The sequence below is a fragment of the Phyllobates terribilis genome, unplaced genomic scaffold, assembly GCF_046119375.1.
Source record: "Phyllobates terribilis strain yellow unplaced genomic scaffold, ASM4611937v1 Scaffold_2__4_contigs__length_985480577, whole genome shotgun sequence".
NCBI lineage: Eukaryota > Metazoa > Chordata > Amphibia > Anura > Dendrobatidae > Phyllobates > Phyllobates terribilis.
This window is the reverse complement of record NW_027362762.1, coordinates 299,846,314-299,860,505: the sequence shown is the minus strand read 5'-3', so window position 1 is coordinate 299,860,505 and position 14,192 is coordinate 299,846,314. Positions and strand designations below refer to the sequence as shown.

At 42.9% G+C, this 14,192-nt stretch overlaps 1 protein-coding gene across 2 annotated transcripts in view; it reads left to right on the top strand.

The window, feature by feature from the left end:
• The window catches only part of LOC141206544 (protein-lysine methyltransferase METTL21C-like), a 103,880-nt gene that overhangs the window by 58,539 nt on the left and 31,149 nt on the right, over window positions 1–14,192 (top strand). Inside the window, exon 2 of one of the 2 annotated variants that reach the window (XM_073664223.1) lies at window positions 7,798–8,158. In XM_073664223.1, coding sequence (XP_073520324.1) covers window positions 7,981–8,158 — 178 coding nt within the window. In that variant the 5' untranslated portion in view covers window positions 7,798–7,980. Of the gene's footprint in view, window positions 1–7,660; window positions 8,159–14,192 lie in introns of those variants that run through there. The other variant, XM_073664224.1, reaches the window with a different exon arrangement.

Here is a 14,192-nt window from a genome sequence, read left to right as displayed (position 1 = left end):
CGGGCCCAGCTGCCTGTGAGCTATCATGCGGTCCCATTTCTTCACTCCTGCCCTAAGCGACGAACTATCAGGCGGTGCGAACCTATCACCGGTACTGCCGTCTTGGGTGCAGCTCTGGGCTCTAGTTATACCACTGTGCTGCCGGGCCTCTGCTTGTGGCCAGGAAACGTGCAATCTCCTGTTCCCCAGATTCGGTTGCAGGGACGTGCAATGCCCGTACAACCCAGGACTCTGGCGTCCTCTGCTCCGCTGCCTGGGGTGAGCGCTTCACGGCTCCCCAGAACTTTCTCCTTCTCTCTCTGCTGCTTTCTCCCTCTCTCCTTTCCCTCTCCCACTCACTGACTAACTCCTCCCCCCAGCCGGAAAAGGCAGCTCCCCAAAATAGGGTGTAGAGCTTCCCCTTCAGGTCAGGGATCAGAACCTGTGTGTGCATGTGAGGTTTACCTGATGTGGGGAGCTCCTCCTGCTTCCAAGCGTAATATCGCCTCCAGTGAAGGAGGCAACACTACAGTGGCAACCGGCCCATGGGGCGCCACAACGTCCTCAAGCTGCGCGCATCTGTGTCAGGGAGGAAGCGCCGGGCAGGAAGCAGAGGACGGATCCCTCAGCTCCGCTGCCATTTTCCTCCTGTCAGCAGTGGAGCTGGAAGAATCGCTCCCTGCCCGCCGCACATGAGAGGGTAATCTGGCCATGGGGCCCCCTGAGCTTAGGCTCCAAGAAGCAGGCCAGATTGCCCTCACCATTAGTCGCCCTGCAAGGGCCCCCCTGACCCTCCTGGCCCTGGGCCCAGTTGCACTGGCTGCACCGGCGGTATGTCCGCCCCTGCCACTGGGGCAACCTGGGTGGCTGCACCAAAAGCCAAGAGGTAAGTGGGTCACTACCGCCTCCACAGCAGGGGAAATTGTGCATTATGATAAGCTATAGATCTGTAAAGGGAACATATATTAAGGCCCTCTTTGGGCTGTGTCCACTTCTGGCATATGACAGGTGAGGTGAAACGATATCAGTGTGGGATCTATCTACTTTTTGTGGGGTCTTAGGCAGTAGACTATGAAATCTACAATGAGAACACATACAGGCACATGCTGTAGGCAGATTGCCACTGGAAATCTCTTTGCATGTTTCATTTTTTCAGGTGTCCTGGTACCCCCATAATAGTAATAGCAGTCATTGTCACTTATTCCACTCATTCTACAGCCAAAACTTCTTCTTACATGATTGTAAGGGGTTGTGTTTTGGCTAGGTGGGCCTTATTAAAGAAGCACTCCTCCCATCAAAGTTTTTATCCTCTTAATATATTGCATCTATCATATTATATAGCACTTTGTACCTACATCTGCTCATTTAGCCTTTCTACTCAGTTAATTCTTCTCTTTTCTCTGCTCTATGTAAAAACAGGAAGTCTCTTTTCCTTGCATGAATCATTCATTCCCTTCTTCAACTCCTGACCCAGCTGTTCCCTCCTCCCCCCTGCCAGGTGCTTTTACAGTAACTCATGACTCATACAGGGAAAATAGAATTCCTGTTTTTACATAGAGCTTAGAAGGATTCAGTGAGTTAGTCAGTTTTTAATCACGTGATATCGTAGACCTAATGGAAAAGAGAAGAATTAGCTGGGTAGAAAGGAAAAATGAGCAATTGTAAGTACACAGTGGTGCAATATATTAAGAAGATAACATTTTGATGGGAGTGCTTCTTTAAATTGGTGTCAGAGTGGTTTACTCACTCACAGAGGACAACTCGAGAACAGCCAATATCTTAAACGACAACAACTTGATCAGAGGTATGTGGTTGATAATTACAACAAAAGTGAGCGGCACATGTGTCAGTTTTCACAACCTGCTGGCAATTTCTTCATCTCTTCTTCTGTACTCTGACAACTTCTTTGTGTTGCCCGAAATGCAGCACAGTACACTGTCTGTGCTGGTGTCAGCCCATCTCTAGGTCAGCCTGTCTGGCAATCCTGTATACTCCCATAGTCTACTAGTCATCATTACTGCGTGATGCACATGTGATGTCGCATCAGTTCAGCTAATCAAAAGAAGAGCCCTGCATGCTGGCAGGTAGGAGACGTGTTGCTGGGCACCTGTCCAGTAACCCAGATTATACGGCCACGAGATCGGGTCCTGTAAATCAATTTGCACCATCTTTATTGCTAGGGCTGGCTCCAGGTTTTTGTGGGCCCTGGGAGAAAAAGTCTCAGTGGGCCCATTTAAAACACATACCACGATTCATGATGCACAGATACCGCAGAGAAATATATATATATATATATATATATATATATATATATATATATATATATATAGTACAATGCCAAAGATTTCACTACTTACATTACATGAGTAATATCTATTGTAAATTCCACAATAGCTCAGAAACCGGAGAATCACTCCATACAGAATACTGGCCCTCATAAAATGCTCCATACAGAATACTGGCCCCCATAAAATGCTCCATACAGAATACTGGCCCCCATAAAACGCTCCATACAGGATACTGGTCCCCATATAACGCTCAATACAGAATACTGGCCCCCATATAACGCTTCATACAGGATTCTGGCCCCCATATAATGCTCCATACAGAATACTGGCCCCCATATAACACTGCATACAGGATTCTGGCCCCCATATAACGCTCCATACAGAATACTGGCCCCCATAAAACGCTCCATGCAGGCTGTGCCTCCACATAATGCTCCATACAGGCTGTTCCCCCCACATAATGCCTCATTCAGGCTGTTCCCCCCTTATTATGCCCCATGCAGGCTGTTCTCCCCCCCATATAATGCCCCATGCAGGATGTCATCTCCCCCTTATAATACCCCATGCAGGATGTCACCCCCCCATATAATGCCCTATGCAGGATGTCACGCCCCACCCCTTTTAATGCCCCATGCAGGATGTCACCTTTTCCCTCTCTTATAATGCCCCATGCAGGATGTCACACACCCCCTCCCCATATAATGCCCCATGCAGGATGTCATACCCTCCCCTCCCTTATAATGCCACATGCAGGATGTCACCTCTCCCCTCTCTTATAATGCCCCATGCAGGATGTCAGCTCTCCACTCTCTTATAATGCCCCATGCAGGATGTCACCTCTCCCCTCTCTTATAATGCCCCATGCCTCCATACATTAAAAAAAAAATCAAATACTCACCTCTTCTCCTCACCAGCTGCTGCTGCTCTGAACTCCAGCGTCGCCGGCATCTTCCCGCTCTGCACTGTGACGGCTCAGGAGACAGCACAGTGTAAAGACGTCACCGCGCCCTCTGACCTGAGACGTCACAGTCAGAGGACGTGGAAGACACCGGAGCTGCTGCGGAGGCACGGGGAGGGGTAAGTATTTTGCCAGCTGCCAGGGCCCTGAGCAAGCGGGGGGAAACGGGCGCTGACACTGCTCTCCTCCGCTAACGGGTCCCATAGAGCGGCGGGGTGCCCGACGGCAAGTGGCCTCCCCGCCTGCTCAGGGCATCGGGCACTTGCCCGGGTGCTGACGCTGGCCCGGGCACTTGCCCGGGTGCTGACACTGGCCCTGTTTATTGCCCACAGAAGAGACAGAAAAATGCCAACTTGTTGACGATTGTTAGCCTTTGTTTGGAAACCATTCATACCTGTGGGGAGAAATAAGGGTTTTCAAATACAGAGCTCCAAATCCCATATCTTATGTAACAAGAGAAATGTAATTTTAGCCACCACCCGAGAGCTGCCCCTTGTACCAGCATCTAGAATTTTATCGCTTAAAGGGTTATTCTCTACTTGAGGAGTATCTGCTCCCCCGCCTGCCGGATTTCTGTCTCCCGGTGGTGGTGCTCTCCTGAAGACTCACAGTTTGGAGAAGCAGCATTGCTGCATCACTGGTCTGAACTGTGCTCTCTCACCTGCAGCTAACAGAGGCAGCTTTGCCTGTGCAGCATTAGAGGAGTACAGGGGTACTGAAACTGCCAACCTCCACTAATCTTGCCAGCCTCAGAGCAGCGCTTGCAAGCTGTATAACCCAGGAAAATTATTAGGCCAATTAGTAAAATTATTGTTAGTCAAAATATATACAGTGGGGAAAATAAGTATTTGATGTACTGCCAATTTTGCAAGTTTTCCCACCTACAAAGAATGGAGAGGTCTGTAATTTTTTTTACCGTAGGTAAACTTCAACTGTGAGAGACAGAATCTTACAAAAAAAACAACAGAAAATCACATTGTATGATTTTTACATAATAAATTTGCATTTTATTGTATGAAATGAGCATATGAGCATTTGATACAATAGAAAAACAGAAGTTAATATTTGGTAAAGAAACCTTTGTTTGCAATTACAGAGGTCAGACGTTTCCGGTATTTCTTGACCAAGTTTGCACACACTGCAGCAGCAGGGATTTTGGCCCACTCCTCCATACAGATCTTCTCCAGATCTTTCAGGTTTCGGGGCTGCTGCTGGGCAACATTGAGTTTCAGCTCCCTCCAAAGATTTTCTATTGGGTTCAGGTATGGAGACTTGCTAGGCCACTCCAGGACCTTGAAATGCTTGTTATGGAGCCACTCCTTAGTTGCCCTAGCTGTGTGTTTCGGGTAATTGTCATGCTGGAAGACCCAGCCATGACCTATCTTCAATGCTCTTACTGAGGGAACCTATCCATTCTCCCTTCAATATGGAGCAGTCCTCCTGTTCCCTCTGCAGAAAAACACCCCCAAAGTATGATGTTTCCCCCACCATGCTTCATCGTTGGGACGGTGTTCTTGAGGTTGTACTCATCCTTCTTCTTACTCCAAACACAGCGAGTGGAGTTGATACCAAAAAGTTCTATTTTGGTGTCATCTGACCACAGGACCTTCTCCCATGCCTCCTCTGGATCGTCCAGATGGTCATTGGTGAACTTCAAACGGGCCTGGACATGTGCTGGCATGAGCAGGGGGACCTTGAGTGCCCTGCAGGATTTTAACCCATGACAGTGTAGTGTGTTTCTAGCGGTAATGTTTGAGACTGGTACCAGCTTTCTTCAGATCATTGACCAGGTCCTCCCATGTAGTTGTGGGCTGATTCCTGACCTTTCTCAGAATCATCCTTACCCCACGAGGCGAGATCTTGCATGGAGCCCCAGACTGCGGAAGATTGACAGTCCTCTTGTGTTTCTTCCATTTTCTAATAATTGTGCCAACAGTTGTAGCCTTCTCACCAAGCTGCTTGCCTATTGTCATGTAGCCCATCCCAGCCTTGTGCAGGTCTACAATTTTGTCCCTGGTGTCCTTAGACAGCTTTTTGTTCTTGGCCAAGATGGAGAGGTTGGAGTGTGATTGATTGATCTTAACTTATGGACAGGTGTATGGACAGGTGTATTTTATACAAGTTCAAAGAAGTGCAATTAATACAGGTAATGAGTGCAGAGTAGGAGGGCTTCTTAAAAAAAAACTAACAGGACTGTGAGAGCCAGAATTCTTGCTGGTTGGCAGGTGATCAAATACTTATTCCATCCAATAAAATGCAATTTCATTATTTAAAAATCATACAATGTGATTTTTTATTTTTTAATTTTAGATTCTGTTTCTCTCAGTTGAAGTGTATCTACAATAAAAATTACTGACCTCTTCTTTGTAGGTGGGAAAACTTGCAAAATTGGCAGAGTATCAAATACTGATTTTCCCCACTGTAACTGGACTAAAAAAGCAACATTTTGCCCAACAAATGACTCTTGTCAAGTCAAAATATAAGAAGACAACAGTATATATACTTATATCTTGGCTTCACAAAGTCCATTTTTGGCTGATTACCGGTATGTATTTTGACCAATAAAGAATTTGATCACAGGATTGTTCTGGCACCTTGGATACATTTTCTTGTGGCTATATTGGCGTTTAGGTGGGAAGGCGCCCCAAGGAAGCACAGAGCTAATGGAGTAGTGAATGGGAAGTCTATAAGAACACTGCAATCCGTATCACAAACACCTTACAATCGCACGCTTTTTGCCCAGGAAACCAGCCACTACTGATACACTGCAGAGGTGGCCAGTAACCCAGGCAACGAGCAGTATACAATAGAATTAAAAAACCCTCTATTCTTGACAATGTAGAGAATTTTTAATGAAAGGTAAATTGCTTGTATTTACAATCCCTTTTCAATTTTACATATGTGAATTTGAGATTTTTAATAGTGTTGAGCGAATTTGTTCGGCATTTCAAATTCGTGTTTGTGGTTCTGGCCAAAAAATCGGCTCCACCCACGAACATCCCTGATTTGCCATGTTGTCTCGCAGTTATCTGAACAAATTTGCTCAACACTAATTTTTAAGTGATTTTTACAAGATCAACAAAATATTCTTAAATACGCTATATGGCATAACATAACAAAACAAATATTATTTACCTGAACAATTCTCAGTGCTCCCTGCCAGTTTCTCCCGTCCACCTCTGCATCGCCGCTGAGGCCAGTGGTGATTGGCTGCAGTGGTCACACATGTAGAAGACGTGGCTGTTGCAGAAAAGTAAACAGAAATTGGTGGAGAAAGACAGGGAATACATCAGGCAAGCTGCTTTGTTATTCTATGGCAATATACCATTAGACTTATTTTGTTGATTCTGAAAATCCCCTTCACTAAGTGTACATATTGAGCAAACTAAACTAGTTTACTAAAAAAAAAGGTTGGTGACAGACACACTGAAACACAGACTTGTAAGGAGGCTAGAAGCCAGCAATAGAACAACTTTTTAGTGTAACGTCAAGATCTGCTGGTCCCCAGCTTGAGATGTTCTGGTCACAGTCTACTGTATTGCTGCCCCTCATGTGTGGGGTCCTGCACATTGATGCTGTTATCCTATTTGCATGTTTATTTATTACCATGTTGAAAAAGATGAGATGTGGGTACCAAACATTCATTTAGGAACCATAACATTTCTATATGTGTGTTGCAATGATGCCATGTGATTTATAATGCTGCGCTGTTTGCGGAAAGTCCATAGGAATGAATGGGAGTTACATGTAAACAACATAACACAGCGAGTTACATTGTTTCCATAACTATGGAGTTACTCCAACAGCATAACTGACTTTGCTACACAGTTTTCGGAACTCCCATTCATTTCCATGGGAGTTACACAAATCGCATAATGCAGCTGCGTTCTCTGTTTCCATAACTCTGCCTCTGGAAGCAGTCAGCCCCGTCTTGTGCATGAAAGGCAAAGATGAGAATAACCGTTTAAGGCCTCATTCACACTTCATTTTTCACATACAAGTTCTATACATATTTTTCATACTTATTGTAGTCTATGGTCTGTACAAAATCAGGTAAATGTGTCTTATATTGATCAGCATCTCAGAATAGTCTTGACAATGCAAATCTATGGGTCCAAGAAAATATTGGGTGCAATCCATGGGCATGAGTTTTTTTTACATTTGAGAAAGACTGATGAAGCTCTGATCAAACTCTGCTGGTAAAAAGTGACCTAACGCTGATGAAATTCTGCTCAAAAACACGGATCGGACCGTTTTGGGGTTTTTTGAGTAAGAGAAAAATCCCTGACGTGTGAACGAGCCCTTACCGCTATGTTTGTACAACGGCTAAAATATCAAAACACTAAATCTGCATTTGTTTCCCTTCATGTCATAGGGGAGTGGAAGACACAGAGCTACAACCAGCTGCTGCTCACATCTCTACTGTACTTTCTTCTATTTTCCAATGCTCCATGAAACCTTTTTCCTTTTTTCCTGATGAATGGGCCATTGTCTCTGTGGACATGCATGTGCCATGGAGGCATCTGATGGTGCCAGTCTGCTGCCTTATGTCTTGTATTGTGTCTCCTGCAGGACGTGGAGCAGATTAGTAATCAGTGGTCGCCCCTCCTTGAGGACAGGAGCACTGTCTCCATCTGCAGATGACAGCCGGCCCCCAGCCCTCCCTGCACACACCATAGAGCAGCGCTGGAGGATGAGGAGCTCTGTCTGACCCCGCAGCCTGCTCGTCTTCCACCCTGGGATCAGGGACTTGCTATGGATGCTGAGTGTTTGGAGTGTGTGCCCTGTGTGCAGCCTCAGCTCCCCGCTGCAGAGGAGGAGGACAGCCGGGAGAGAGCTGATGAAACTGTGGGTGATGAAGAAGGAGGAGAGCAGCCGGATGTGCCAGACCCCGAGCCTGCAGAGACCCCTCTACTGGGGGGCGATCAGAAAGGTAGGTGCATAGTGCCCTGACCCCATGCAACAAGCTGATGCATCTTCACCCATCCTCATCATAGCAAGAAGCTGCTGCTTCCAACCTGTGAGGAGTCAGCATGGCATCCATACATCACACCAGTGTTTGCTTACTGTACCCCAATACTACCACCCAAATATTCATCATTCATCTATGGTTTATAGGTCACAAATATGTATAAAGCTGGTGTAATTCTAGAGGCTGGGGAATATGATCCACATATCACAGGATGATGCAGAAGAAGAGATGCAGACTACCTGTAGATGCCACCAGAACTTAGTCTGCCAGTCTCAGGCACAGAGACATGATGAAGAGTCCTGGCAAAACAGAACATGGAGGCTGTAACTGAACCATAATGATGGGCAAATGCCAAGCAGATATAGAAATGGCCCAGAAATCTTCTCCTCCTTCCCCCATAATGAATGATGATGAGCCCCAATGTGCTTTTAAGATGGATTCTAAGGAAAACTTTGTGTTCCCGGAATATGGTATTTTTTATTAGACAAAACCAGGAGTAGTCAGCATCCAACCCTAAGTGCAAAACACCTGGAAATATAGGGGTACATTTTACTCTTTTAACATACAGTAAACTGTCACCATTTTCAAAGACCCTCAATGACATAGTAATAATGTGAATTGTCACCCTATTTCCAAAGACCCTCAATGACATAGTAATCATGTGAACAATCACCCTATTTCCAAAGACCATCAATGACATAGTAATCATGTGAACCGTCACCCTATTTCCAAAGACCCTCAATGACACAGTAATCAACTGTCACCCTATTTCCAAAGACCCTCAATGACGTAGTAATCATGTGAACCATCACCCTATTTCCAAAGACCATCAATGACATAGTAATCATGTGAAACGTTACCCTATTTCCAAAGACCCTCAATGACGTAGTAATCATGTGAACCATCACCCTATTTCCAAAGACCCTCAATGACATAGTAATCATGTGAACCATCACCCTATTTCCAAAGACCATCAATGACATAGTAATCCTGTGAAATGTTACCCTATTTCCAAAGACCCTCAATGACATAGTAATCCTGTGAAACGTTACCTTATTTCCAAAGACTCTCAATGACATAGTAATCCTGTGAAACGTTACCCTATTTCCAAAGACCCTCACTGACACAGTAATCAACTGTCACCCTATTTCCAAAGATCCTCAATGACATAGTAATCCTGTGAACTGTCACCCTATTTCCAAAGACCCTTAATGACATAGTAATCAACTGTCACCCTATTTCCAAAATCCTCAATGACATGTGAACTGTCACCCTATTTCTAAAGATCCTCAGTGATACAGCAAACTACATTGTTGTAAAGTTGCACTTCCCAATAATGCAGAATCAAGTCATTCTGTGTCCATGAAAAGCTGAGTGGTTTTGCCAATGAGTCCTGTGCTCAAAAGTTCCCTCTATAGGTAAACTATGAGTATACTTTAGAATTTTGATATAATTTCTATAAGAAGGCAGATCAGAGACTTTACTATATCTCTAGTCTAGGGGCTGGTTCTAATATGTATTACAGATTATCAGCAGAAGTTATTATTTTATCATTCATCCAAGTAATTCGCACTTCCTAAGTACAAGTCGAAGTCTGGACATATTTACATTGTTATTTTTACACAATATTAGAAGTTCTTTTTTAAAGACACATTCAATAATGAATGAATTCACATGTGTGATTGATTGCCAGTTATGAGATTAATGGGCTGATCAGTTGTTATCCTAATTATGTTCATCCCTCGTTTACCTCTGGCAGGGTGTGCATGTAGAAGCTACAATTTCCTTTTGTGCAACGTATACTAATATCCATATCCATGAGTAAGAGCTATGTAACTTTCTATTAGACTTCCTTTGTATCATTTTCAAGATTCTGCTGCTTCTGTTACTGGATGAAAAGTTTCTTTACATTCAGAAACTGAACATTTTATATATGCGAAGTTGAAGGGAATGGATGCAGATATAGGAATGGACCTCCAGGTATATTACAGATTTTTTTTTTCTCCATTTACTTAAAGGGGTTTTCCACTCTTAATTTTTTAGTGCACAGGCTTGCTTTATCTGAAAATCACAAAAAAGCAAAATAATTGGCTGCAGTGGTCACATGGTGAAGATGGGACATCAGTGCTGTAGCTACAGTAGTGTTCAAAATAATAGCAGTCCAATATGTCAAACCAGATTAATCACTGTTTTTGGTATAAATTATATTACCACATGTCAAACAACTTACCAGCTGGTGCAGTAGATTCTATGAAAACCAACAGTCTCAGCATTCATGATCTGCATGTTTTTGAGTCTGTGTATTTGAATAATTAGTTGAAAGGGATTGTGTTCAAAATAATAGCAGTGCAGCGTTCAATTAGTGAGGTCAATCATTCTGTGAAGAAACAGGTGTGAATCAGGTGGCCCTTATTTAAGGGTGAAGCCAGCACATGTTGTACATGCATTTCTCCTTGAAAGCGTGAGAAATATGGGTCATTCGAGACATTGTTCAGAAGAACAGCCTACTTTGATTAAAAAGTTGATTGGAGAGGGTAAAACTTATAAAGAAGTGTAGGCAAGGATAGGCTGTTCAGCTAAAATGATCTCCAATGCTTTAAAATGGAAACCGAAACCAGAGAGACATGGAAGAAAACGGAAGACTACCATTCAAATGGATCGAAGAATAGCCAGAATGGCAAAGGCTCAGCCAATAATCAGCTCCAGGATGATCAAAGACAGTCTCAAGTTACCTCTGAGTACTGTGACAGTAAGAAGATGCCTGTGTGAAGCTAATCTCTTAGCAAGAAGTCCCCCGCAAAGTCCCACTGTTAAAAAAAAAAAAAAAAGACATGTACTGAAGCGAATACAATTTGCCAAAGAACACATCAACTGGCCTAAAGAGAAATGGAGAAACGTTTTGTGGACTGATGAAAGTAAAATTGTTCTTTTTGGGTCCAAGGGCCGCAGACAGTTCATCAGATGACCCCCAAACTCTGCATTCAAGCCACAGTACACTCTGAAGACAGTGAAGCATGGTGGTGCAAGCATCATGATACGAGACGAGCTTGTTTCTCTTACTATGGTGCTGGTCATATTTACATCATACCAGGGATCATGGACCAGTTTACATATATTAAAATACTTGAAGAGGTCATGTTGTCTTACGCTGAAGAGGATATGCCCTTGAAATGGATGTTTCAACAAGACAACGACCCTAAACACACCAATAAACGAGCAAAATCTTGGTTCTAGGCCAACAAAATCCCCGGACCTTAATTCGATAGAACACTTGTGGGGTGACATCAAAAATGCCATTTCTGAGGCAAAGCCAACAAACTCCAAAAGATTGTGGGTTGTAGTCATAGCATCCTGGGCTGGAATAACAGTTGACAGGTGCCAGAAGTTGGTTGTCTCTAAGCAGCATAGATATGAAGCAGTTCTAAAAAACTGTGGGTATACAACTAAATATTAGATTAGTGAGTCACAGGATTGCTAACTCCTCAAAAAAGAGAACATATTGTGAGTTTGTAAAGACAAATGTAGACACTGCTATTTTTTAGAATTTTAGAACAGCCCGATGTTTATTTTTTGTTATTTTATGTAAAGTAGTTAAAAATTATATACATTTCTCTTCATGTTTTGAATTAGAAAACAGTGTGCAATGTTCCCAATGCATGGAAATAAAAACTAGTATAAAGATGTTGTGCTTAACTCATGTTTATGAACACACTGCTATTATTTTGTACACTACTGTATGTCAACAAGACCGAGATACAGGTGCATCTCACATCAAAAAGTTAATTTATTTCAGTTCTTCAATACAAAAAGTGAAACTCATACATTATATAGAGTCATTACAAACAGAGTGATCTATTTCAAGTGTTTATTTCTGTTAATGTTGATGATTATGGCTTACAGCCAATGAAAACACAAAAGTCATTATCTCAGTAAATTAGAATACTTTATAACAGCTTGAAAAATGTTTTTAAAATCTGAAATGTTGGCCTACTGAAATGTATGTTCAGTAAATGCACTCAATACTTGGTCGGCGCTCCTTTTGCATCAATTACTGCATCAATGCGGTGAGGCATGGAGGCGATCAGCCTGTGGCACTGCTGAGGTGTTATGGAAGCCCAGGTTGCTTTGATAGCAGCCTTCAGCTCGTCTGCATTGTTGGGTCTGGTGTCTCTCATCTTCCTCTTGACAATACCCCATAGATTCTCTATGGGGTTAAGGTCAGGCGAGTTTGCTGGCCAATCAAGCACAGTGATACTGTTGTTTTTAAACCAGGTATTGGTACTTTTGGCAGAGTGGACAGGTGCCAAGTCCTGCTGGAGAATGAAATTTCCATCTCCAAAAAGCTTGTCGGCAGAGGGAAGCATGAAGTGCTCTAAAATTTCCTGGTAGACGGCTGCACTGACTTTGGTCTTGATAAAACACAGTGGACCTACACCAGCAGATGACATGGCTCCCCAAACCATCACTGATTGTGGAAACTTCACACTAGACCTCAAGCAGTTTGGATTGTGTGCCTCTCCACTCTTCCTCCAGACTCTGGGACCTTGTGGAGTGTGTCAATGACTGCCTTCTGGACATCTGTCAAGTCTGCAGTCTTCCCCATGATTGTGGAGCCTACTGAAACAGACAAAGAGACCGTTTTAAACGCTTAGGAAGCCTTTGCAGGTGTTTTTTGTTAATTATTTTAATTTACTGAAATAATGACTTTTGTGTTTTCATTGGCTCTAAGCCATAATCATCAACATTAACAGAAATAAACACTTGAAATAGATCACTCTGTTTGTAATGACTCTATATAATATATGAGTTTCACTTTTTGTATTGAAGAACTGAAATAAATTAACTTTTTGATGATATTCTAATTTAGTGAGATGCACCTGTAGCAGCGGAGACGCAGTGATGGAGCAGAAGGGTTGTTGTTTTTTATCAGGCAGAGTGGTTTGCTTGGTTCACCACTGCGCCCCTAGTGCTGCCTGTCCTTTCCACAAGCCTCACGGTTACTTATTACTGGGAAGATCACCATTTGATTAACTAGCCTATTCATATGTAAATTGCTGATGGACAGTTTAGATATATTTACACTGGCATTTGTTATATGATGGTGATTATTCTACCTGTACTGCACTTTATATCTATACTTTTTGCAGCTTGGTTTTGATATCTTTACTAGGGTTCATGTCCCTTTTGTGGCTGTGGAAGGATCTGACTGCACTGTGTTGCCGTTAGTTGTCCGTATTTGCTCATTTACATGATAAAATAGTTTGTAATAATTAAATAAAATATGTATGTTTCAGCCATTATAACTCCGGTGTCTCCTTTCACATAGAGCGGTTTGCTCTGCCTGATTGGGGATTGGGCTGGTCACTCCTCTCCGCTGCTATCTTGCACACTAAAAAAATTGTAAATGTGGAAAACCTCTTTCGGGGCTCAGTCAGGTTTCTATTGTTTTTTTTGTTTCTTGTTGTTTTTTTTTTGCAGAATGTAGTTCTATTCTGATTATTAAAAAGCAACTGAAGCCTAATGAAAAATTCATACGGCAAGTTCACATCTTCTTTACAGATTGTGCAGATTTCATCAAAAAAGCTGGAAATATTAGCGGACCATGTGGCACTATTATCTCCAGTAAAATGAAGGACACCATGTATTCTTCATGCAGTGGACTCAGTACTGTATTTTTATTTTCTTGTTTCTGTGTCAGAACTGAAAACTAGAAATCTGTGCACAAATGTGAACCCAGCCTTAAAAAGAACCTTTCGTCAATTTATTCATGTTGAGCTGTACAAACGATGTAATAGTGGCTGCAGAGAGGAATAAAAAGTGTTTTTTGTTTTTTTTTTATTTCGCCTCTTAGCATCATATGGGAAAAACAAGTACAGATTTCCAGTTAAACTGGAGATCTGTAGTTCACTGAATGTCGTACTTCTGGGACCCGCGCTAATCCTGAGAATAAGAGCACACTCACATAAGGGCTACTCACTGAGTAGCCAGAGTGAAA